Raw genomic sequence first — 24,896 nt, 5'->3', positions numbered from 1 at the left:
TCAAGGAACTGTACTATACTGGCTGAAAAATACTCCGTTTTAATTATGGTTTCTTTGATGGCTGGAAATGTTGCTTTGCTCACCTCACCAAGATGAGCTTCCTCCTGCTTCGAAGGCTCCAGCTCCCCTGATCTCTTGGCTCCTTGGGCCAAGTTCTTTGCCTCCTCCCACCCCTCTGCCATGGCCTTAAAACACGTAGACTTCTCTCTGCCTAGAACATTCTTTTTCTCCCTTTGCCTAAGTCCCACTCATCCTTCAGGTTTCAGCTTAAACTTCATCAGGAAAGCCTTTAAAACTTTTGTAAAAACTTTGTACTAATCACCAAATACAGAAAATAGCACCACCCAAAACTGAGTAGTTTTCTAATACAGCCTGTATGCTGGCTGCTGCTGTAGCCCTTAGATATTTCTTTCAAGATATGTTTCTTTTTATACCTAATTTTAAGGATTTTAAAACCATAAGGCAGAATTCCTTCAAATCATGGGCCACAGATGGCAGTGAGATGGATTCATTTCTCTGGCTTCTGACCATATCTTTGAAGATGTAAGCCTGCTGAACACGACAGTTACAGCTTCCCTTGACCTTACTCCAAAGACAATTCCTGCTGCCCTGCATAATAAGTAGATACCTGTGCAAGTCAATGTATTACAAAAACTCCTTTGCCAAGTTTAATGCTGGCATGCATGCCAAGTAAAGTCAGTGAAATATGTGCTGGCTCTTTCTGTAGAAAACTAATGGCCATGTATTAGTTTTAGGGGTGGAAATTACAAGATGAAAGGTAATTCCTCCGTCTTCCACAAAAATATACAAGATGAAAAAGTTCTGACACTACAGCATAAACTCTTTTGCCTCTTTAAGGTATAATTTAGGTCTTTCTCAAGTGTCCTCAGAGCATGTCCTCTAAGTTTTGTGTCTTTTGCACCTGTTTTCCAGGACTCAATTTCAGAGTATATCTGAATGAAAGACATTTCTGAACCTTAAAGACTGGATAATTGGTTGAAAACAAGTTGCGGGGGGGCTGGCCCCGTGGCCGAGTGGTTAAGTTCGCGCGCTCCGCTGCAGGCGGCCCAGTGTTTCGTCGGTTCGAATCCTGGGCGCGGACATGGCACTGCTTGTCAGACCACGCTGAGGCAGCGTCCCACATGCCACAACTAGAGGAACCCACAACGAAGAATACACAACTATGTACCAGGGGGCTTTGGGGAGAAAAAGGAAAAAATAAAATCTTTAAAAAAAAAAAAAAAAGAAAACAAGTTGCGGGGCAAAGACTAGTTCTAACAGATGGTGCTTCTCAGCCAGAAGAAGAATCCCCAAAGGCTCTTTCATGCACATATAGTCCCCAATGTTAGGTTTATAAGAAACCAAGTCCAAATCCTTTTTTCAGACCAAAGCAATCACTAATCAAAGAACACAAAGGAGTACTATTTGGGCTAACAGCCATTCCTGACTCTGGAGGAAGACTATAACTTTTAAAAATGGCTTCCTTCTGTACCTTTCTAACCTTGCAAGTAGCAGTCCCCATACCATAAAAGTGCTTTCTTGCAGGACAATGCAAATGAGAGAACCAGGCATCCTAGAATTCTGAATAGACTACAAATCACCATGTTTCCTACTCACATCAAGGGCAAAAGTAAAACATTTTAATTTAGACTTCATTTCAAAGAGTAAGGCAGTCTAGATACCCTCAATAACTCCTGGTTTACAAAACCAAATGCTGAATAAATAAAATACAAGAAACAATGTAAAGTAATATTAAATAATATATCTTTTAAAATGTATCATTGAGTTGACATGAAAGTAAGTCATGTGCAGAACTCCAAATATGAGGTGCAAATAGGAAACCTATGCGGTAAGCTGGCACCAAAGGCTGCTGCTGCTTTGAGGGTTCTGTTGAGCCACAGTAGAGGAGGGACTGGACAGAGCCTAAGGCTCACCCAGACTGGAGTCTCGGAAGGCTGCCGCAGAGAGATGGGACTGGACAGAGCCTAAGGCTCACCCAGACTGGAGTCTCGGAAGGCTGCCGCAGAGAGGTGGGCAGCAAGGAACCTTGCCTGTCTCAATTTTGGTGCTGGGTGGAGGGGAATAAATCACCACCACCATCAAATTCATAATCACAGGCCAGCTGTCAAAGTCTGTGATCTGAAATCAGAACCTTCAAGCTGATCATTTAAACTGGTCTCAGGTTGGTAGCCCCTGGGTGTCTGGCAGAGAAAATTCTCTCAAGGATCTCAATTTCTGGTTATACTTCAAATAATTCCTGTTTTCCAAGGAAAATAAGTTTAAAATATCACAAAACAAGGGAAAATGGCACCATGAGTGAAAAACAACACAATTTATACAATAGTCAGTAGAAGCATCCACAAAGACTTGGTATCAACACAGGAAAAGCTAATGATGTGCAAAGGAATAGAAGCATGGAAGATATGAATAAAGAGTAAAAGATTACATAGAGAACAAACAGATTTAAAACCAAACAGAACTCTTGAGAGAAAAATGTAATAATTGAAAATAAAAACCCAAAAATAAAGGACGGGAAAGAGAGTAAGAAAATGAAAGATAAGGGAAGAAGGGAGTGGACAAAAAAACAAGACAGTTTATGATGAGGACCTAGAAATAAATCCAACTTATATTTGTAATCACAATAAATATAAATGTACTAAACCATTCAGTTAAAAAGAGATTTTCTTTGGCCTTATCTTTTAAGTGTGTCTTCTGCAAACTCAAAATATCTAACGCCAAAGGAAGATCTAAGATATTCAGATAAAGACTGACCAAAATATTGCTGGAGTAACAACAGCAACAAAATGAAAGCAACAAGCATTCAGAGAGAGAGCCACTACATAATTATAAAAGGTTCAATTCGCCAAGGAAGATTAAAGCGATTCTAAATTAGTATGCATCTAATAATAAAGCCAAAAGAAAAAGAAAGCAAATACAACTTCAAGAGAAATTGAAGAACTTATCATAATGAGATCTTGAGACTCCTCAGGAAATAAGCAATCAAGTATAAGGTAAATCAGTAAAGAGAAGCTCTGCACAGCACAACTAACAAATCTGATCTAAAGGACACTATACTCAACAATTGGGGAATACACTTTTCAAGTATAAATGGAGCATGTATAAAAACTGATCACATGATAAATCATAAAGCTAGTCTCAAATTTCAGAAAACTGAAACCTTACAGGCTCATATTCTCTGGCAGAACGATATCAGAAATAAAGATTAAGACAACTATAACACACCCCTGGCATTTGGAAATACACTTTTAAAATAACTAATGGGTTAAATAGTCAAAACTTTGGAAGGATTAATCAAGAAAAAAATTTAAAAGGCAAAAACTAACAGGAATGAGAAGAGGTTTTAAGTACAGATATGTGGAAACGAAAAAGATACAAAGATAATATGGATAACTTGATACAAAAAAATTTTAAACTAAGATGAAATGAAGAAATCCCTAGAAAAATTTATTAAACAAAACTGACTCAAGAATAACATAAAATCCTAATGATCCTATAACCTTTAAAGACATGAAAAAATAGTTAAAAATCTTCTTAATGACCAGAGGGCTTTAAAGACAAGTTCCAATCTCAAACTCTTCCAGAAAATTGAAAAACTCATTTCATGGGGCTAGTATAAGCTTGAAACCCAAAGCAGACAATGACAGGACATGAAAGGAGTATTATAGGCTGATTTCATTCATGAACATAGGAGCAAAAATCCTAAACAATATTTGCAAATTGAGTCCAGCAATATATTAAAACACACACACACACTCACTATCACCAAGTTGGATTTATCTTAGGAATTAAAGGTTGGTTCAATATTAAAAAGTCAACTACCATAATTTAATACATTAACATTAAAAGAGAAAACAATGGGGCCAGCCCCGTGGCCCAGTGGTTAAGTTCGCATGCTCCACTGCAGGTGGCCCAGTGTTTTGTCGGTTCAAATCCTGGGCATGGACATGGCACTGCTCGTCGAGCCACGCTGAGGCAGCATTCCACATACCACAACTAGAGGGACCCACAACTCAGAATATACAACTATGTACCAGGGGGCTTTGGGGAGAAAAAAGGAAAAAAATAAAATCTTTAAAAAAAAAACAGGGGCTGGCGCCGTGGCCGAGTGGTTAAGTCTGTGCGCTCCGCTGCAGGCGGCCCAGTGTTTCGTTGGTTCGAATCCTGGGCACGGACATGGCACTGCTCATCAAACCACGCTGAGGCAGCGTCCCACATGCTACAACTAGAAGGACCCACAACGAGGAATATACAACTGTGTACTGGGGGGCTTTGGGGAGAAAAAGGAAAAAAAATAAAAAAATAAAATCTTTAAAAAAAAAAACAACAAAAAACAATTCCACCATTTAAATAGATGAGGGGGAAAAAAGCATTCAATAATATTCAGCATCCATTCATAACAAAACTATTAGCAAACTAGAAATAGGAGAGAATCTCCTTAACCTGATAAAGGCCATTTATGGGAAAAAAACCAAAATAACTGTTGAAAGCATTCTCTTTAAATTGAGGCTATGACAAGGATGTTCATTATCAGTTCTTTTCAACGTTGTACTACAGGTTCTAGCCAGTGTAGAAGTGTAGAAAGAAATTTCCAATAAGGTAGAAGGATCAGAAAAGAAGAAAACTACCACTATTTACAGATGATATGATTATATAAAAAAATTCAAAAGAACATCTAGATACATTATTAGAACGAAGAAAAATTTAGCATGGTTGCTGGATCCAAAATCAGCACATAGTAACAATATATCCATAATCAGCAACAACCAGTTAGGACAGAAAGCATAATTTTAAAAAACTTACCATAGCATTAAAAAATATAAAACTCCTAGGAAGAAATCTAATATAAGACGTCAAGGACTTTACGGAGAAAAATTATTAAAGTTTATTGAGAGATATTAAGATCATAAATGGAGAGATACACAATATTTTTGGCTATGAAGACTCATTATTGAAAAGATAGCAGTTTTCTCCAAGCTACCAACAGTTTAACACAATTACAAAAGATAATACACAAACTGGGAGAAGATATAGGCAATATGTTTAACTGAAAAAGGATTGGCATCCAGAATATACAAAGAAACCACGTGAATCAATGAACAAAGACACACACCCAACAGAAAAATGGGCAAAAGACATGAATAGCTATTTCACAGGAGAGGAAACATGTTTATATATATTTTAAAAATGCTCAATAGCATTAGTAATCAGGGAAATGCAAATTAAACCCACAGTAAGACACCACATATTAGACATCCAATTGGCAAATACAAAAGACAGTCAAGACCAAATGTTTACTAAGATGTGGAGCAGTGACACTCAACCACTGCCAGTGGGAGTGGAAACTGGTACAAATACTTCATAAAAACAGTTCAGCTTGACTAAATAAAACCCACCTCTCAGAGCAGCAGTCCTCAAATTTTTGCTCTCAGAACCTCTTTACATCCTTAAAAATTACTGAGGACCTCAAACTGCTGTTGTTCATGTGGGTTATGTTTATCAATATTTACTATATTAGAAATAAAAAGATACTCAAAACACAAAAATATGCAAGTATACACTTGACTAGCTGTCAGAGTGATGATGTCATCATATATCTGAAAAATATTTAAACTCATGAAAAATGAGAGTAAAAAAGACAAATAATGTCTTAGTATTCTTATGAAAATAGTTTTGTCCTCACAGATCCCCTGAAAGGGTCTCACAGACCCTCAAGGGTCCCTGGATCACACTTTGAAACAACCGCCCTAGAGCAATTCTTGTGCACGTGCACCAGGAGACACGTACAAGAATTCATTCAGTCCTCAGATATTTATTGAGCATCTACCATGTCAGGCATTGTTCTAGACATTGTGAATATCTAAACAGACAAATCAGACAAAATCCCTGCCCACGCGGAGCTTACATTGTAACTGGCAGAATGTTCATAGCAGCATCATTCATAATAGCCCCAAACTGAAAACAATCCAAATCTCCGTGAACAGAAGAACAAACTGTGGTATAATCATATAATGGAATACTATACAGCAGTGAAAACAAATGAAATACGGTTACATGCATAAACATGAATGGGAATCTCAAAAACAATGTCAGAAAAAAGTCACAGAAGAGTACATACAGCATGATACTATTTACATAAAAGCTCAAAAGCAGGTAAATCTAAACAACATATTATTAGGGATACATACATAGATGGTAACACCATAAATAAAAAATAAGAATTATTTAAAAATCCAGATAATGTTCACCTCATGTGGTGTGTATGGAGAGAGGAAAATTGGGGATTTTAGGCATCTGAGAATGTTCTAGTTCGTAAGCTAAAGGTTGGGTATATGCATGATCATTTCATTTATTTCACAACAAATATTTTAAAAGAAAAAAGATAGAAGGTTACGTAATACATAATTTCATCAACAAAGAGAGGGAACATCTCCCCATATTTCAGCCACTGCTGTGCACTGCAAATCAGCCCGTTATCGTAACTGGTGGGGAAGAAGTACATGACAATACGAAAAAAAGAATGAGCATGGGTTATTCCTCACAGAAGTATGAACTAGTTTCCCAGAGTCAGGATCCAAAGGGAGGGCAGTATGATAGTACTGCTCTGCCAAGTTGGCTCAGGGTCGCTGGCATGATTCTGGTTACCGGGTTACTTTGTTTACTGGATATAATTATTTGCACAAAGCAGAGAAGGAAATGATAGGTGATGCAAATCCAAAAAGAAACTGACAAAGACACTGCCTGTTTACTAAATTCTGTTGACTTTTAAAAGTACAAATTCCCTTTGGCACATTCTCCTAATAATGCATTTATGTGTTAAGTAATTCAAACAGACAAAAAGTGCATGCTGGCTATTGACTGTTTCTCCACATTGATCAATAACAGGTGCCAGGATGGTCACACAAATGTCATAATAATTTTGCAATCATGTCTGCCAAGGTCATGGCTGGCAGTGCCATCTTGAAGATTAAACAAGACATAGTTAAGGCGCAATTTCTCCCGATTCAGGGAATTAGCTATAAATTTTGGTATACGATTTTAAATTTGAAAAAAAAAAACCAGATCTTGAAACATTTGATCCATCCCCTGTGCCCTAACAGGGCAGGCTCAAGTTCTCATCTTGGGTTATGGACTTGGTGCAAGAGGTAGACCGGGCCCGACAGCAAATGGCCAGCAACCTATTCCCAGGAAATAGGGAAGGAGAAAGGAGGTCCGTTCTCCCCAGCTGGGTCTAACACAGGGCGCCAACTCAGCAGATAGTTCCAGATCCAAAATCTTACCCATATTTAAGCTGGAACGGACAACGCCACCAGGGGGTGCTAAACTGCAACAGGTAACAGGATGATTTGGGATCAAGCTGTTAGTTGGACCTTCAGAACTCTGCCCATTCTCTTACATGCTTTGCTGCCGTGAGTGGCACACCCACACCTTTGTTGCATTGGACAGTAATTATTGTACCTGTAGCTTTTTTCTCCCTCTCCAATAGGAAACATAAATCAGGAGGGAACCTTTCTCAAGTTCTTAGGTAAGTTTCACTCGATCTCCCCAGATAGGAGGAGGAATGGATAATCCTCTTGGTCAGAGCTGGACATTTGTTGGACCATGATTTACTAGTGGACAGAGTTACTCTATGTTCAGAAACAAATACCAGCTGCTAACTTTTATTTTTAACCTGTATATACTCAGACACAAAGAGTTCTCCTTGTGCTTTCCTCAATTCTCATGCTAAAGAATGACGTATCCTTTAGCTTCTAGTCTCTGGGTGATAAGGAGAACAGGAAGGGGAAGTGGGTAGGATGGGGGCCACTGCCTTCTCTGGTATAGCTTTCATATCTGATATGCCACCAGTTCATACTTTGTGTACTTTTATTTTCAGGGGTTACTTGTAAACACCCTGCCATCTCTGAGTCCTCTGCAAAGACTTTTTGTTGAACCAGCAAAATCCTATCAGGAAATAGGGAATCTCTGTGTTGCCTCCACAGCCTCATACCTGTGATTTCCTAGCCCTCTTTCTTATCCGAGGCCAAAGGCTTCGTAACCCTGTATTCTCAAGACTTTCGAATTTGAGGTACTGGCAGGAGTGGCAGTCAGACTGCAAATTTGATGACTTTAAGTACCAGGCCCTTGCTCAATTCAATGTAATTCAAGGTACCAAATACACAAAACAACAGAACCTCACACTCAATTTCAGATGACTTTGCTGAGATTAACGTCCCATAAGTGGCCATTTTCCTCATTTTAGTTATGCAGAGGACAAGAAAGAAGCAAATGGATACTAATAAGATGTAGAAATCTATTTTGATGGAGGCTGGTATCCCTGGATTTTATAGCCTTTTCTTTCTTCATTTGGTTTACAGAATGTATTGTTTCTCCCCAGAATGTTGTACTTCATGTTTTTCCAGGCATGATAAAAAAAACTTTTCCTGAGTTACAGAAATGTACAAGGACTCCCAACTATAACTGGGAAACACGGAAGGAAGGTGTGCCAATGTCACCTTGTTTTCTAGTAGTGTGAGAATCATCTATCCTATAAGCTCAGAGGTGACAGCAGTGACCTGACTTGGCATGTAACAGAATTAACAAATTCCAGTGTGGTTCTAATGCTGGTATTCCACGTCCTCCAGCAGCTCTCTGTGCTTAAATAGGTAGGGAGTTTTTTCTAATGTCAGACAACTGCCTATGGCTTTCCTATATGGATGCCAGAGAGATTAACTCTGGAAATATTTTTAGCTCATTTTCTCGATCATCCAACGTTAAAAATCATAATCCAGCAATGTCCACTGATTTTACTAAATGCTCAGATCTTTTGAGATCAAAGACTTCCTCTTGAGATCTATACATACCTATATTAAATCCCTTTTAGCCTAGTAAATATGTGACACATCCCTTATTTATCCCAGAATTTCTCTTAGGAATCCAAGTAATAGCAGGGTAGGTTAAGATAAAGCTGGAGTTTGTATTTCCTCCAGAGGCTTAGTAAATCTGCTAAAATCTCTTTCCCTTTCAAAGCTTCCCTCCCAAGTTGACCCCAATTCGAAAGGGGGGAATGAGAGTATGGAGATATGTAAAGGTGACAATTTTCTTTAGTCATTTACTAAAATATTTAAGTCCCAGCTAACTGGCTGATATGGAAGAGATAAAAAGACCCAGTCTCCGCGTCAAGGACTAGCATCTGGCAGAGGGAGAGCAACAATGCTAACAAGTAAGGGCCCAAAACTTTTAGGCTGCTGTGACAGAAGATTTAACAAAGGACGGTGGGACACAAGAAGAAGGGGTCAAATCTACCCGGAAACGGAGTATGTCAGGAAAAGCTTCATAAGATTGGCAACATTTGACCTGAATCTTGAAAAACAGAATTGAGAGAGGTGAGAGTGGAAAACGGGACTGCAGGCAAGAGGAGGAACATAAAGAAAGATTGAGAGCATGGTATCACAGAAACTAAAAATGCGAAAGTGTCAAGGGGGTAGTTAAAAGTGTCAAATGACAAGATTAAGTACAACGAAAGAATTCACTGGATTTGGGAAATGGGAAGTTATCTGTGACCTTTGCTAGAGCCATTTTGATGGAGTAGCAGGATAAAAGTCTGGCTGCTGTGAGTTAAAATGTGTGAAAAGCATAAAGAAAAAAGTTAAGTGTAAACAGAAGACAAAGAAGAGGTGACAAGTTTAGACTGTTTCTTGGAGCCATTTGCCTTTTTACTTTCAAGTGAACGAGTTCAGCTAAAATAAGGCTTAGATAGGCTTTACATATCTATAAGAAAATGACTCCCAAAAAGAACCAACTAATTTAAAAACAAGTTTTTAGACACAATCCATTCTTTATGAGACTGCCTATATTATTTTAAGCAAATGATATAAAATCAACATTTCTACAGATTTACTCGGCCATCATTAATTTTTCTTTTATGTAGTTCAAAATAAATAACACCTGTAATTGCTTATGGTAGAAAAGGTGCTTTATTTTACATATCATTGGTACACAATACATAAAACTGCCTAAAATCAGTCTTGGAAAACATAACTGTTAGTTATACCTTAAATGGTCAAAGACCAAGTCTAGTTTGCAACCTACTTCATTTTATGATCAGATGACTACAATAATTTTAAATACTAATAATCTCTTCATATCCAATGTTATAAATGATTTTTATGCTGTAAGTGCTGCAATTTTTAAAAATAAAAATATCTTCAATAATAGTAGACCATATCTCTAACCAGAACCAACCTTGGCTAGTCTACAAGTCTTTGAAATAATGGATCATCTGTTTCACCTTCTTACAGATGATTATATTTATGCAACTGGGTTAGGGAGCAGGGGGCCTCATACATGCAGTCAGATTATTTCCGTTTTTTTTAAAATGCAGATAAAAGTGAGTTTATAATATCCTATTTCTAGTTAAATTGCCAAAACAGTTTACTAAACTAAAATGAAGCCAATACAATATTTCAGAAAACATAATTCTAAGAGCATGCAACATTAAAATATTTTCACTATATACGTGAACCAAAGGTGCAGAGCCAGGAAGAGGACTGTGGCCCAAAGGCTTGTCCAACTGAACTGCTTGTTCAGCTCGGAGGAGTAAACGCACTTTAACTCAGTGTAAGTCCTCGTATGAAAGGCGCCTGCATGGCACAGCCACTACTACTCAAATGGATCTTCACTTAGAAAATGTGCAACTCATAAGAAGCTGAATGCGCTCCTCTTGTTACTCACCCATATCCATTCCATTCATGAACACACAGCTCAAAGATGTCTTATTAACTATTAACATCAAAGCCACAGAGATTTCTCAGTGGCATCTTTCAGTCACCAATCTTGTCATAGAGATAAATGTGACTAGTGCTTAATGTACAAATGCCAAAAAATAATAACAGAATCTGGGCTAATTCTCAAAGCAAAAGCATTTGTTATTTTAACAAATCCCTCAGTATAGAAAGACTGCCTTTCTCTCTAGAAAATGAGACACATGTTAGAATCACAGGTTCATATTTACCTCCTGGTCTAGAACAGTAGAGGCATTTAAGCAAAGTAAACTAAACCAAATACTGAATAGTATAAATGTACACACTCAAATATTCTATTCTTTGCTTAAAGTCAACTTATTCCTTGTCATTAAAAGAAGTGCTTCAAGATGCAAATTTTTAATTAACTCAGAGAATAAGGGGTTAAAAGCCAGATCTTCTTCTCATAAAGCAAATGGATCATTAAAATAATTGGACTTGAAACATATACTCACTATAACTTTCCATTCTTGTTCTTTTTATAACTAAACACACACATATACAACAAACTCTAGCATTTAATATGTGCAAAACTGCTTACTATTTATTTTAACTTTGGTTATTAAGTATTTGTTTATCCTATATCAGACATATTATGGAAGCTATAAAAATGATTACACACATCATAATGAGGTAAGTTAAAATTCTACTAGTGCAAAAAGCAAGCATATGCTGAAAGCAAAGCATATGAGTTAAACAAACGCAGAACGAAGCTCTCACCAAGGGAGGTGCTGGGATGACAAACCAGAGAAGCTCCTTGTAAACATTGTTGTAAAGTACACATTGAAAGATTAAAGATTCATAAAGCCACAAAAAAGATATTCTAACAACACCATAGTAGTGCATTTATTTTACCTTTAGAGTTTGGAAATCACTCATTACGTGTCTAACAGTTTGCATATTTTCTTCAAGAGAAACTTAATTAGTGAGACACATTAATTACAAATACTGTAGTATAAAAACCCCAGTTCTTTACAAAAATTATATATTAAAATATTCTATACACTTTAAATTAGTAACTGGAACATACATATATATCAATTCTGCACAGTTAAATCCATCTTTGCTGGGAGTATTATACATGAAGTTTGAGGACATAGCTACTCAGTCAACCTAAACTGGCATAAGGTTACACGGTATAAAAAAGATAGGCCTGTGCTCCTGCAGTTACTGCAGCTCTTAGTTTGAAATATCTTTTCTGCAATTATTGCTCTGGATATTCATTCCAGATTTGAATAGGCAGCGGAACCATGGACTTCCTAAAAGGTTGAAAACAAGTTACCTGTAGCAGAGTATCTATAATGCCTATCTGCATCTTTAAGGTTGTAATGGAACCTGAGTATGCTGTCTAATGCTTATATTTCAGTTGTAAAAAAGTTTATACAATTTCGAGGTAAAAACAATGCAAAAATAAAACATTTAGAGCATTTACAAAAATCTTACAAATGGTTAAAACACTATTTCAAAACCTGTGTCCTGTTAAGGTGCTTCTTTCTTTCTGCAGTAAGGAGGACATATACTTTAATTTTGAGTTTTAAATTATGAACATTTTAATTTCAGCAAAAGCTAAGTTAGAGCCATTAAGACACATGTTAAAATGTTCAGGGATATATTTCACTTCTGATGAAAATACAGGATTTTAGTGCCAAAAGGGACCTTAAAGGTAAAGTCTTTTAACTCCCTCATCTATTAATGAGGAAATTGAGGGCCAGATAAGTTAAGTGCTTTGCCAAAAATATATTTGAACATATCAGCCTGGTCTGAATTAAGAAAATCTATTACTCCTTTTGTATTTTGCCATGATTCTTGGAAACTAATAAAAATTTTAAAGTAGAATTTCTGAACTTTGCTCTTTCTTTTTTAATTTAAGCTCTGTGCTAACTGTAGATAAACAAAGAAATGAATCAAACGGCTACTAAAATCAGTATCACAAATATTATCCAGTAGAAGACAATTGCTAGAGGACCACTGCTCATGTGGAATAAAGAGGGAGTACTCAAAGACAGGGCCTTTACAACGTAGAGAACATTGCTATATACGACAGCACAGTGTACAGCAGCCAGTTACTAGAATCATCTCAATAACTCTAGGGTGACTGAGTTACATGGCCTTTATAAAAGATATTGGAGTAACAAAGCCTTCTAGTTTTTATCTTAACTTTACTATTTTCCTTTATAAAAGAGCTATAACTGTAAGGAAGAATCCATATACTAATTTTCAGAGTCTTTTCTTCTTTTCTATTTTTATTTGGATCTAGAATTGAGCAAATACATTTTAAGAACAACTTACAAACTCAAATTCATAACTGTTAGAAATACAGTCAGAGAACACTCTCTTAAATGACAAATCTTCATAACCAGTTACTAATAAATAATCATCATCACAATAGCTTCAGTGAAAAAAAAAATCAATTTAAAGGTGCTTTTTTATTGTTACCTTGAAGCCATCGAACTTGTGTAGCTGGTCCATACCCCTTTTCATTCTTTGCTGATATCCTGAACACAATGGCAGGCCGGGATGTATAATCAATATGTGCATTTGCAAGTTGCCCAGCAGTTACTATACACGAAGTCTTAAGACCACAATAAATCCTCATAAACACAAGCTGACTTGGATTATCTTGAATTTGTGCTGTGCGGATAGCCAAGTAGGCTGAATATTCCAAAATATTTCCAGAAGGTGAAGTTGGAGGTTCCCAGGAAAGATGGATACCTTCAACATTCTTGAAGAGAAGGGGGAAAAAACAGGTAAAGGTTCTGAAGTTTTCTCTAATATCACGTATTATGTTGAATCTATCTTTAGAACATAAAATGCTGCTTTCCGCTAAAGTAATCACATTAGATGTTAGAACTTTCATTGTTGATTTTTAAAAAGCTACCTTAATTGGATCTATAATATTCAATTTATGCCCACTTTTCAAAAACATAACTAGGCTTAAATGTCTGCCAGTACTATCCCAAGAAAGGGATTTTTCTTACCTGAAAGCAGACCTTTTCTTCTCTAAGGAGGGGCAAGACCTTAGGATAAAATAGAATCCAATTTCATGTGTTCTATTAAAAGTCTCCAGCGCAAACTTTGGTTGCATAACAAGAACAACATTAATATTAAGAAGCATACTAGATTTCCCTGACTTTCTGAAATTTGGACGCTATAACTCTGCTTGAAATTTGGTCCTTAAAAATATCATGAGTGATTAACAAAAAATATTTTTTTTAACTTTTAATCCACTCCTTTTATGTATCTCTCATTTCATCGGGCAGTAACAGGAATCTCTAAACTGACAGTCCTACTTCATGTACAAAGTTTCAGTAACTTAAATCACCGAGTCTTGAACCCAACATCTCACCTTTGAAATTCGGACTGCAGAAGGAGCTCCAGGAAAACCAGGAATACAAGTTTTAAATTCACTGATTTTGCTGAAAGGGCCTATTCCACAACCATTGATGGCAGCAACCCTGAATCTGTATCCTGTGCCTGGAACAAGATCTTGTTTCTTAAGTAAACTGTAGTCAGGTACGTCTGCATTTCCTATCTAAAATGTAATATATGCAAAAGTCAAAGAAAAGGTGCAATTAATTATTTTTTCATTAAACAACAAAACTTTTAAAGAATGAATTACGTTATAAAGTTCTAGTTCATGTTTACTTATTTCCTTCTTTCACACATGGAATGAACCCTCCAGTACAAAAGAAACTAAGTCAATAAATTAAGTGATTCTCATACAGAAGTAAAGTGCCCTTTCCAGTTGAGAATCACTGATTTCAAAAAGAAATATAAGGGTATTCTGCACATGACGAGTACAAAGGTAGCAAAAAATTCACAACTATCTCGTCTCCACGTAAACTTAACTTGGAGTAGAAATCTCTGAAGATTTACAGCCAAATAGTTTAGCCAGGAACAACACCCTTTGCACACAGGCAAGCAAGCCTGACAGAAAAGGAGTGACTAGTATGTAGTATAGAGCATTTTAAAATCAATTTAATTTAAAATCAATATTCAGCAGATATTACATATTCTCCGAGACTGAGTCTCAGAGAGGTTAAACAAGGACTTGTCCAAGGCCACAGTGTTGAGTGCTGAGATTAACAATTCAAACCCAGCTTTACTGGCTCTAAATTTTATGCCCTTTTTTCTCTTTGGGAAACACCAGCAGCTACTAGGCCCTTAGCTACAGATATTTCCTTATATATGTAATCAAACTACAGAGAGAATTTTCATTAGGCATAATACCAACAAATTATTAACCAGGACTTCTATTTTTGTCAATAATTGGAATAATTCACTATGAAAAAGAGGGACACCAGCAGTAATATTCTTAGAGAAACTAAAATATAATGATAAATGACATATTCTCCATTTGTGCAGATCTTTGGGAGATTCAAACTGAGTATCTATTTCCTTGGCAATTCCCTCTCTGAAAATTCTCTATTACACAAACAAATTAGTTCAGTAGGCTTTGGAGCTGTTATCTATTTCATAATTCTTACAGGGTTAATGTCTCCTTTATATATACGAGGTCCTCTTTAAGGGGCTTCAGAATTTAGGAAAAATTAGATTGTAGTCAATGGCCTATAGGGGCTTTTACATTTTTTAAATTGTGAAATCAGGAATAAAAAAGTTCTTGGTAAGAAAAAAATGTTCCATTCTCTAAACACACCAGGTAACAAAATTACAGATATTTCAAAAAACTACTTATCTGTATTGGCCAGACTACATTATTTATGACTCAAAATCCAGCCCAGTGATCGTATAAGATTTTTCAAATGACCTGCTTGTGATATATTCTATAAAAAGAGCCTTAAAAAGAATACAAGATAACTAGGTATATAGAACTCTCAATTACAGATTGTGAACAGATTGCAATTTCACTCATTCAAACGACCTGAATCAAAGTTATATAAGAAAAATCTCCTTCTGGAGGCTGTAACTCAGTGTAGAAATCCTTCAATAGCTACCTTTGAGATGCTTTGCTTCCCTTTTGGCAGCAAATAAAACTGGCTCACCAAAGCTGTATTATTTTTAAAAATTCCTACATCACACCACTGTCGTTCTCCTGCTTTCATTGTGGCCAGTGGATTTGACGGAGTTTCTTTCTAATTTCAGAGACAGAAAAATTTATGAAGACTCTTATTGAACATACACGAAATTTCAAGATTTAATAAATCCATGCAGTGATCTACAAGTAGGTATATGGCTAAACACCACAACATTAATAGCTCATAAGTAAATAGACTCTTAACAGATTAGGTCAACTGACAGTGAAACAGGGAGGCCAATTCAAACAGAGGGAGTGACAGGCATTCTCCAAGTCAGTAGCTCTGTACTATCAACCTAGCTGGAGTTAGCATGCTTTCCAATCAGTGATATGTTAAAATACCAGCTGTTTTATAGAACACTGTCATTTCAGAGACTCTCTCGGAAAAGATAATCCCTTTAGTGTAACATTACGAATTGCTCCAAAAGGAGCAAATAAGGAAAAATTCATTCCAAGCTGGCTTATTTCTAGATTCAAAAACAACTAGCAGAAATTCAGTGACGTTTGCACTTGAAATACCTGTGATTCTCCAAACCTAAAAGGAGAAAAAATGTTCAAAACTAAAATGCAATTTGACCATACTTTAGTATATACTAAAGGGGAGCAGATTAAACAATTTTACATTTTTTACCTTGCTTTAACACAAATAACTTCCTCTACCTTAAGCTACTTTTAGTGATAAGTGAATTATACTTATGCCTGGAACTAACCTTTTTAAGCCATCTTCTTTATAATTGAGACACTGTTTCCAGAAGCTCAAAACAAATGTGCACTTCAGTTATTTATTTCTGTCTTAAATATATAACAGTAGAGGTACATGCTTATAATTCACATTATTTGTTATTTAGGCTATCACACATGACAAAGTGAGCTAACTAGAGTCTTTAAGGTTTAAAAAAAGGAATAGGTTTAAACTTGTTTTCATTTTAAAAACTCTCTTCCACAACTTTTATAAAACAACTGGCTCCAACTAAAATAACAAATACCATTCTGGCTGACGCACTGCGAAACAAATTTAAGAGAAAAAAGTTCATTTTAATAATTCTTCTCTGAGAAGAGTCTAAGAACAGTAGGACTTAACATTCTGGAAAGGTGACAGCTGATGAAGGTATCTATATGATCAAAATCCATAAAATCACGATTGAAAGAAAACTAAAACTACAGTCAATTCTAGAAGATTCTAAAAGGTAAATATTAGGTCAAATTAAAACTCTTGCTCATAGCAATAAAGTTGAAATCAATGATAAATTGAAAAGTATATGCACACACACACACGTATTATCCTTATATCTATCTAATTAAGACAATCTTGGCATACTTGTGAGGCATATTCCTAGCATTTTAAGCTTGGTGCCATGCAGACCAATTCCGGCCTCCCATAAAACAACCTAATGTCAGAGATTATTGGGCTACCCCTACAGGTATATCTAACTCAATATTGCCATATTCTGTTGCTCTTCTACTAAGTAGCTAGCAATAGAACCATTCAAGTTTTATGTTCCATAATATGTCCTTTTATTTTTTAAACCACTAATGAAATTTACACATATATGTACACTCACATATTTCTGATTATGAAAGTAATACATTTCATTACAGAAAAATGTTGAAAGCATAAAGAAGTAAGAATTATCTGTGGCCCAACAACCTGGAGAAAGTTATCTAGCATTTAGTTTGGACGTGTGTGGACTCATGGGAGAGTGTGAATTTATCTGTTGTGTGTATTTTTTAATAAAATTGGGGCCACAATACATACATATATTATTTTTTATCCAGCTTTTTTCACTTAACATCAGACTGTGAACATTTTCCTCTTCAACCCCTCATTTCTCAACCTATGTCAAATCCTTAATAGAGGACACCCAAGAATCTTTTCATAAATTTACGTTGAAGTTGCTCAGCATTTAAAGCGTACTTAACCGTCTGGAAACACGTCATTTCCAGGTCATATACTTACAGAAAATGGCATTGCTGCAGCATGCACCTCTACACGGCTGATCTTAGTTGCAGGCAGTGCACACGTTTCATCAACTAAAAATTAAACAATTCATCAGATGAGACTTACATAATCATTTATCAAACAGACATGTTAAAATATAATTTGTAAATATACAAAAAACAGCCAGCGGGAGAAAACCACAACAATTAGAAATATGGACCCTCTAACTCAAACTAATTGACAAAGTTCGTTTTTCAAGGGTTTGATAACTAGGTTAGAACTTCAGAGAAAGTTTACCAAAGATGAAACACAATTCCTATTGCAAAAGAATAAAATGAGAATTTACAAAATCAGAAATCATTCAAGCTGAGAGAATTGTTACTCCATAGTCTAGAACTAATCTTTTCTAAGGAAAAAAAAATTTGCTGATTATATTCACTGTAGGAAAGATACATTCTGATTGTACTTCAGTGTGTGCTGATTTAACTATTGTATGAAAGGCAGCAAAGAGTATATTTATAATGATTTTAATTGAAATGCTTTATCTGTTTATATATGATTCAATCCAAGATGAAATACAATTCCCATCTAAAACAAATAAGTTTGATGAATTTATATACAAAAATGGTTCAAAATACAGTATGTGAAACACATTTCAAACCTTCAGATTTGGTACTGAATGTTGTTAGTGAAGTTTCATCTTTAACAACTGCCCCATTTGTACTGGATGATTCAGTTTTAATGGTCTGCTGGGTTACCATAGTTTGTGCGCTGGAAACAGTACTGGATACAGAAGTTTCAGGGATTACTGTTCTTAAGTCCAGGCAACTACTTAGAACACCTATATTTGCTGATGTGTGAGGACCTAAAATTAAATGGAAAATAGCAAATATTAACATAATACCTACAGATAATTGTTTTCTCTTATAGTTCTTGTCATACAATACCTCATATTTTTAATTTTAAAATCATAAATGTGAGCACTGCAAATGTCATTAATATGAATTAGGCACAAAATGTTTAGAAAAATTAAGTGCATTAGATTCATAATGGATGTCCACTTCTCAGCTCCTTCTTCTATTCTAAGCAGTGAATCACTGTTCTCGAACTCTACTAAATCATAGATCAAATGGCCTTGCCTTCCATTTTAGAGGAAAAAAACAGAGGTCATCAGACATGAACACCATCAATTTTCTGCCTCCTTCTGCCCTAAACTAGAAACGTATTGACGATTGTACCTTCCTCTCTGTCTTCTCTTCCACTTCAGAGGATAAGCTGACCTCTCTCCAAAGGAAGTTTAATCTATCCTCCTGTGCTCTTGCTCCCTTCCTTCCTCCATATTTTGGGAACTTCTTTCATCAATCTTCCTCTCTTTCCAGGGTTTTCAGATTATTCTTCTTCAGCAGTTTTTGGCCCTCAGTCCATAAACGTTATCAAGTCTCTCAATCAAACACACACACAACTTCCTTGACCCCACAGGTCTTCTCCAGTTACCATCTCCTCTTGCTAATTCCCTTCAGAGCAGTCTACTTCCTTGACCTCCCCAAATTTGGTTGCTAGCACACAGTACTCTAATGAAACAGCTCTGGCAAACGTCAATGATTTCTACGGGAAACTTTTCCATTTTCATCTCCTTGACTTCTCCGTAGTGTAAGCAATGCTGACCACATACTTCTTTTTGAAGCTGTTTCTTTCTATAACTTTATATTCATTCATTCCACAAAACTGAAGACATACTATCCACCAGACATTGTGCTTGTTTCCATTACAGTGAAATAAGGCAGGCATGGTTCATCCCTCATGAACTTATAGTCATGTGGTAGAGAGAGGCATGCATATACAATAAATGTATAGTCACAAACTGTGATGCCCACTACAGAGGAAGAAAATACACCACCAATCTTTTAAGTTCTTTCCCTAACCTAGGAACTCCTTTTCAATCTCTTTAGATGGATTCTCTTCTTCAAATGACTCTTCAAATGCAGGTGTTCCTAAGCCCTTTCTTTTCTCCCGTCACATATTTTCCCTGTGCTTTAATTACTATTCACAAATCATACATCTCTCAAATAGCTATGTCCGAGGCACTGTGCCAGGTGCTGGGAACCTAGCAGTGAACAAATGAGACAAGGTCCCTGCTCTTGTGAGCTGACATTTTAGATACCTTGAGCATCTAAATTTATACTTCCAGCCAAGAACTGTCTCCTAGACTCCAGACCTAAGTACGCAACTGCCTGTTAGAAACCTTTACCAGGGCCGGCCCAGTGGCACAGTGGTTAAGTTCGCACGTTCTGCCTCTCGGTGGCCCAGAGTTCGCGGGTTCAGATCCTGGGTGCAGACATGGCACCACTTAGCAAAAGCCATGCTGTGGTAGGCGTCCCACATATAAAGTAGAGGAAGATGGGCATGGATGTCAGCTCAGGGCCAGTCTTCCTCAGGAAAAAAAAGAGGAGGATTGGCAGCAGTTAGCTCAGGGCTAAGCTTCCTCAAAAAAAAAAAAAAGAAAAAAAAAAGAAACCTTTACCATATGTTCCTCAAGTGCCTCAAAAACAATAAGTTCAAAGTTGAACCCATCTTTTTCCCAAATCTGTTCTTCCTCCTATATTTTCTATCTTGATGATGAGTATCATTATCTATCAAATGTCTAACCCCAAAAACTGGGAGTCAAGTTCAACTGATTTTTATTTCCCATATCCAACCAATTTCCAAGTCTAATAGATGTTACTATCTAAAAGTCTCTGGGGGCTGGCACAGTGGTGCAGTGATTAAGTTTCCACACTCTGCTTCAGCAGCCTGGGATTTGCAGGTTCGGATCCTGGATGTGGACCTGCACATTACTTATCAAGCCATGCTGTGGTGGCATCCCACATACAAAAGAGAGGAAGACTGCAATGGATGTTAGCTCAGGGCCAATCTTCCTCACACACACAAAAAAGTCTCTGAAATGATGCATTCTCTCCTCTCCAACCCACCTACTGCTTTAGTCTCTATACCTTTCTTAGAGTCCTAAAAGGACCCTCTAACACATCTCCCAATCATTTCCTACTATAGTTCTTACTGATGGTGAGGCTAGAGTGTCCTTTCCAAAAGAAAAGAAAAGAAAAGCTAATCATGTTGCTCTTCCCCTTCTGAAACATACCAGCTACGACAACCTGCAGAGACAAAGCCCAGCCTCCTCTCAGTGACCTGAGACTGGGGAGCCACTCATTCACACATTTAAATGTCCATGGTGTGCCAGAATCTGTCACCGTGCAACCACTCTGGTTTTCCCACTTGCCTAGTGTTAATTTTATCTAGACTGCCTTACAATGTAGGATTTAGAGTGTATTAAGGTTCAGAAATCTCAAAGCTCATATTTGTTTTCAAGAGCATAAACTTTTTTAAAAGACAGACATGGCAAACCACTATAGTAAAGAACTTAAACTGAGGTCCAGGACCAAGCTTTTATAATTTTGACCAAATGATTCCCTTACATCAGCAAATTAATTTAAAAAGTGCTTTCCTCTTCCACAAGTAATGAAATGAGAAAAATTATATGAAGTTATTTTCCTTGAATATTTTTCTACCATGGATTCATAAAAAATGGAAATAAAAAGAACAGTTCATCTGGTTAAGTTTGAATCATTGAAGAGGAATTAGATTTACATCATCTGTCATGACTTTTTCCAAGTTAAAAATAAAGCTACATGTTCCTATGTCAGGGATATATCAGAATGAGATTAATAACTTAGATACTGAAATCAGAGGCATTGTATATCTCAAATGACATGAGAATAGTCAAATAACTTACTTTAAGCATAAGGATCACCAAATTACAAGCTATCCCATGAATGCAATGGGCTAATCAACAGTTCTCATAAATAGATTATCTTTCTGAGGATAATTCAATTACTTGCTAAACAAATGTTTACTAAGTGATGACTATTTATCAGGCAGGATCTGGATGCTGGGGAAATAAAGGTGAACAAGATAGATAAAAATCCCTGCCCAAAATAAATCTAGGAAAATAGAACAATGAGACAGTGACACTGACACACTAGCCAATCTCAAACGTCACATAAGAGCTTGCCTCATTTAGATTCCACAGCTTATAACAAATTATTACTATTCGGGTAAGTGCTTGCTTGGTGTCTTGACATCACTCTACCTACGGTCAATATGGTAGGTATATTATTATTTTGAAAATGGACCAAGACCATATAACAATTACTTTTGCAAGACTCTAAAATTCCCCACTATTATTATAAAAAACTTCAGCTTTGTTTAAAATACCATCATATACCTTCAGTTTTCCTTATCATATCCACCACACAACTATTATGATTAGAAGCATTAGTTGCCAAAGATGAATGTAAAATGGCATTAGAATCAGCTGATGCTTTGAGATCCAGTTTGTTTTTCACGGAAGTTCCTTTCATAGCTGCATGTTCAGTTTTCGCACTGTGCATTGTATCATTGATCTGTAAGAAATAAAATAGTTTTTGTAACAAGCAATGTTCGAAGAGAAATACATATAAAAAAATAATTTACAACTTAAAATGCAAAATAATTTACAATTTAAATGCTTCTTAAAATAAGTTTATCAAAATATAAAACAGTTTAAATTATATTCTTAATTTGTATAGAATTATTCTTTACATTTTACAATAGTTTAAGAAAACAATTTCTTTTTACTTAATCTCCATTCTCAAAAGGCCAGTTCTGAAGGGGAAAGGGAGGGTATATTTTGAGGGAAAAAATCTACATTTTTATAAGTGGTAGTTGGTATTCAAGTAAAAATGTATGTAGCATAGGAGACTATCAAAGCTATTGAGTTTAACATTCTGGTCAAATCTTCTTAACAAGGTCAGACATGTATACTAAAGATCTGATGACTCCTAAAAGCAAAATCTCATTTATATGAAACCTTCAAGCAAATAAATTATTCTGTATGACTGAATTTTCCATAGAGATATCAAGATTTAATACAAATACATATAACTATTCTTTACTATTAAACATTTTAGAAGGAATCTTCCTAATTACATTTTTCTTTGTCTTCTTAGATACACCACAACGAACACATTTAAATTTTTTGATAATTCAAGTCATCAATGTTCACATTCAGATATTCAGTTCAGTTATTATACAGTAATACCTATAGGTCTACTGAGCCATAAAAGGGATTTGGCTTCATTCAAATACCCCAATATTGTTGCTCCTTTTTAGGTACCTATTTTTTGTTACTTTTCTGTCTCCACCTTTATTGTCAATTATAACGATATTGTCAATTATAATCTCTCATGGCTCTACGGATACTTGTCCATAACATGCTCTGTACTTCTAACTGATGCTGATAGTGCTACTGTTAATAAATGATGATGACAGCTTCAACTATTAGGGAGCATTACACTATGTGACAGGCACTGTGCTACATATTAATAAAATCTGTATTTCATTTAATCTTCAGAAGAATTCTATAAGTTGGATAATACGACCCCAGCTTACAGATGAAAAAATGAGACTCAGAGATCTCAAATAATACACCCACAGTTAGGTAAACAGTAAGTAGCAGAACTAGAATTTGACCATGTTATACTGTCTCTAATGTGCTCTTTGCTTAAAAAGAGCAGTATCAGATATCCAGTCTAACTAGAACTGGTCAAATGAGAATAAATAAACCCTGAGTTTTTGGTTAAACATAGCAGATTAAATACATGTTTCAGGAGATTGCTCCAAAAATACAACTCAAATGATCGTAAAGGAATAAACAAAAGTATAAAGGTATAACTTATAAGGAAAAAGAGAATGAGAGAAGAGACAACAGTAGGTAAGAAGATATAAAGCAGAAAAAGCTGAAAGCTAAGAGTCTGCAGGCAGAAAGTCACTAAGAGGCAAACCATTTGTGCCAGAGTCCAGAAAGGCTTGGGACTGGAGACATCAGATTCTTTGGAGCCGGAGGTGCAGAGTGCAAGTAAACGCTCACCATACGCAAGACTGTGTAAAAAGTGGCTTTCGCCCCAGCTCGGCTCTTCCAGTACACAAAGCCAAACAAATTCCTCTCCCTCATTCTAATCAAAGATGGAAAATAGGTAGAAAGGCTGAAATGTGAGGCTCTGGACTGTGGTGCAGTGTCCTTCAGGTGTGGGTGGAGGAGAGGCACCCATTCTGAAAATGCAGATTAAGAGAAAGTCTGCATGCTGAACAGAGAGACTATTCACCCCCACACTCCCTCACTAAGCTCTGAGAATACTAACAGCCAGGCTTATAACCAACCCTTAGGCAAGAGGCTGGAGAATTCTCAGGGGAAACTCACTGGTCCAAGAGAAAAGACCCACAGATACTGATACTTGTGGGTCCCCACCCAATCACCCTCATTAAGGTACACTAATCAACAAGCCATGCCCATACGCATAGCCCTTCTGCTATGGTCTGAATGTTTGCGTCCCCCACAAATTCATATGTTGAAATTTAATCCCCAAGGTGATGGTGTTAGGAGGTAGGGCCTTTGGCTGGTGATTAGTACCCTTATCAAAAATGGCCCAAGAAAGCTCCCTTGCCCCTTGCACCAAGTGGCGATATAATGAGAAGTCAGCAATCTGCAACCTGGAAGAGTGGTCTCACTAGAACTTGACCATGCTGGCACCCTGATCTCAGACTTCCAGCCTCCAGAAGTATGAGAAGTAAATTTCTGTTGCTTAAAAGCCACCCAGTCTGTGGTATTTTGTTACAGCAGCCTGGATGGACTAAGACATCTGACAAGCTCCTTTTTAATGCCTCACTTTAAACATGAAAGGACAGGCAAGCATCACCAGACATTTGATGACAGCCTCTAACAGGAAAATCTGAGACCAAAGAAAATTTTTAAAAAAGGAACTTGAAAAAAAGAAATATTGCTGAGAGCAGAATACAACTCCAAATTTTAAAAAAAGCATAATTTTTAAAGAGATAAGGGAAGATGATATATTTATGAAGCAAGAATAAGATGCTACAAAAGAAATAAAGAATAAATGTTTTAGAAATTAAATATGTGGCTGAAAATATTTAAAAATGGGATAGAAGATTTATAATATAAATAAAATTTTTCAAAAGCAGAATAGACAGATAATAGGAAATAAAAAGTAAAATCAGGAGGTGGCCCAGTGGC

At 36.3% G+C, this 24,896-nt stretch overlaps 1 protein-coding gene across 3 annotated transcripts in view; it reads right to left on the bottom strand.

The window, feature by feature from the left end:
• The window catches only part of HCFC2 (host cell factor C2), a 77,098-nt gene that overhangs the window by 26,766 nt on the left and 25,436 nt on the right, over window positions 1–24,896 (bottom strand). For 2 of the 3 annotated variants that reach the window (XM_070600743.1, XM_070600745.1), the window contains exons 10-15: window positions 22,053–22,230; window positions 18,435–18,638; window positions 17,792–17,865; window positions 15,755–15,892; window positions 14,146–14,331; window positions 13,236–13,521 (exon numbers count right to left, since the gene is read on the bottom strand). In XM_070600743.1, coding sequence (XP_070456844.1) covers window positions 13,236–13,521; window positions 14,146–14,331; window positions 15,755–15,892; window positions 17,792–17,865; window positions 18,435–18,638; window positions 22,053–22,230 — 1,066 coding nt within the window. Of the gene's footprint in view, window positions 1–9,955; window positions 13,522–14,145; window positions 14,332–15,754; window positions 15,893–17,791; window positions 17,866–18,434; window positions 18,639–22,052; window positions 22,231–24,896 lie in introns of those variants that run through there. The other variant, XM_070600744.1, reaches the window with a different exon arrangement.

This window comes from Equus przewalskii, chromosome 29 (genome assembly GCF_037783145.1).
Source record: "Equus przewalskii isolate Varuska chromosome 29, EquPr2, whole genome shotgun sequence".
Lineage (NCBI taxonomy): Eukaryota > Metazoa > Chordata > Mammalia > Perissodactyla > Equidae > Equus > Equus przewalskii.
The sequence above is the reverse complement of the archived record's forward strand: the minus strand, read 5'-3'. Positions and strand labels throughout refer to the sequence as shown.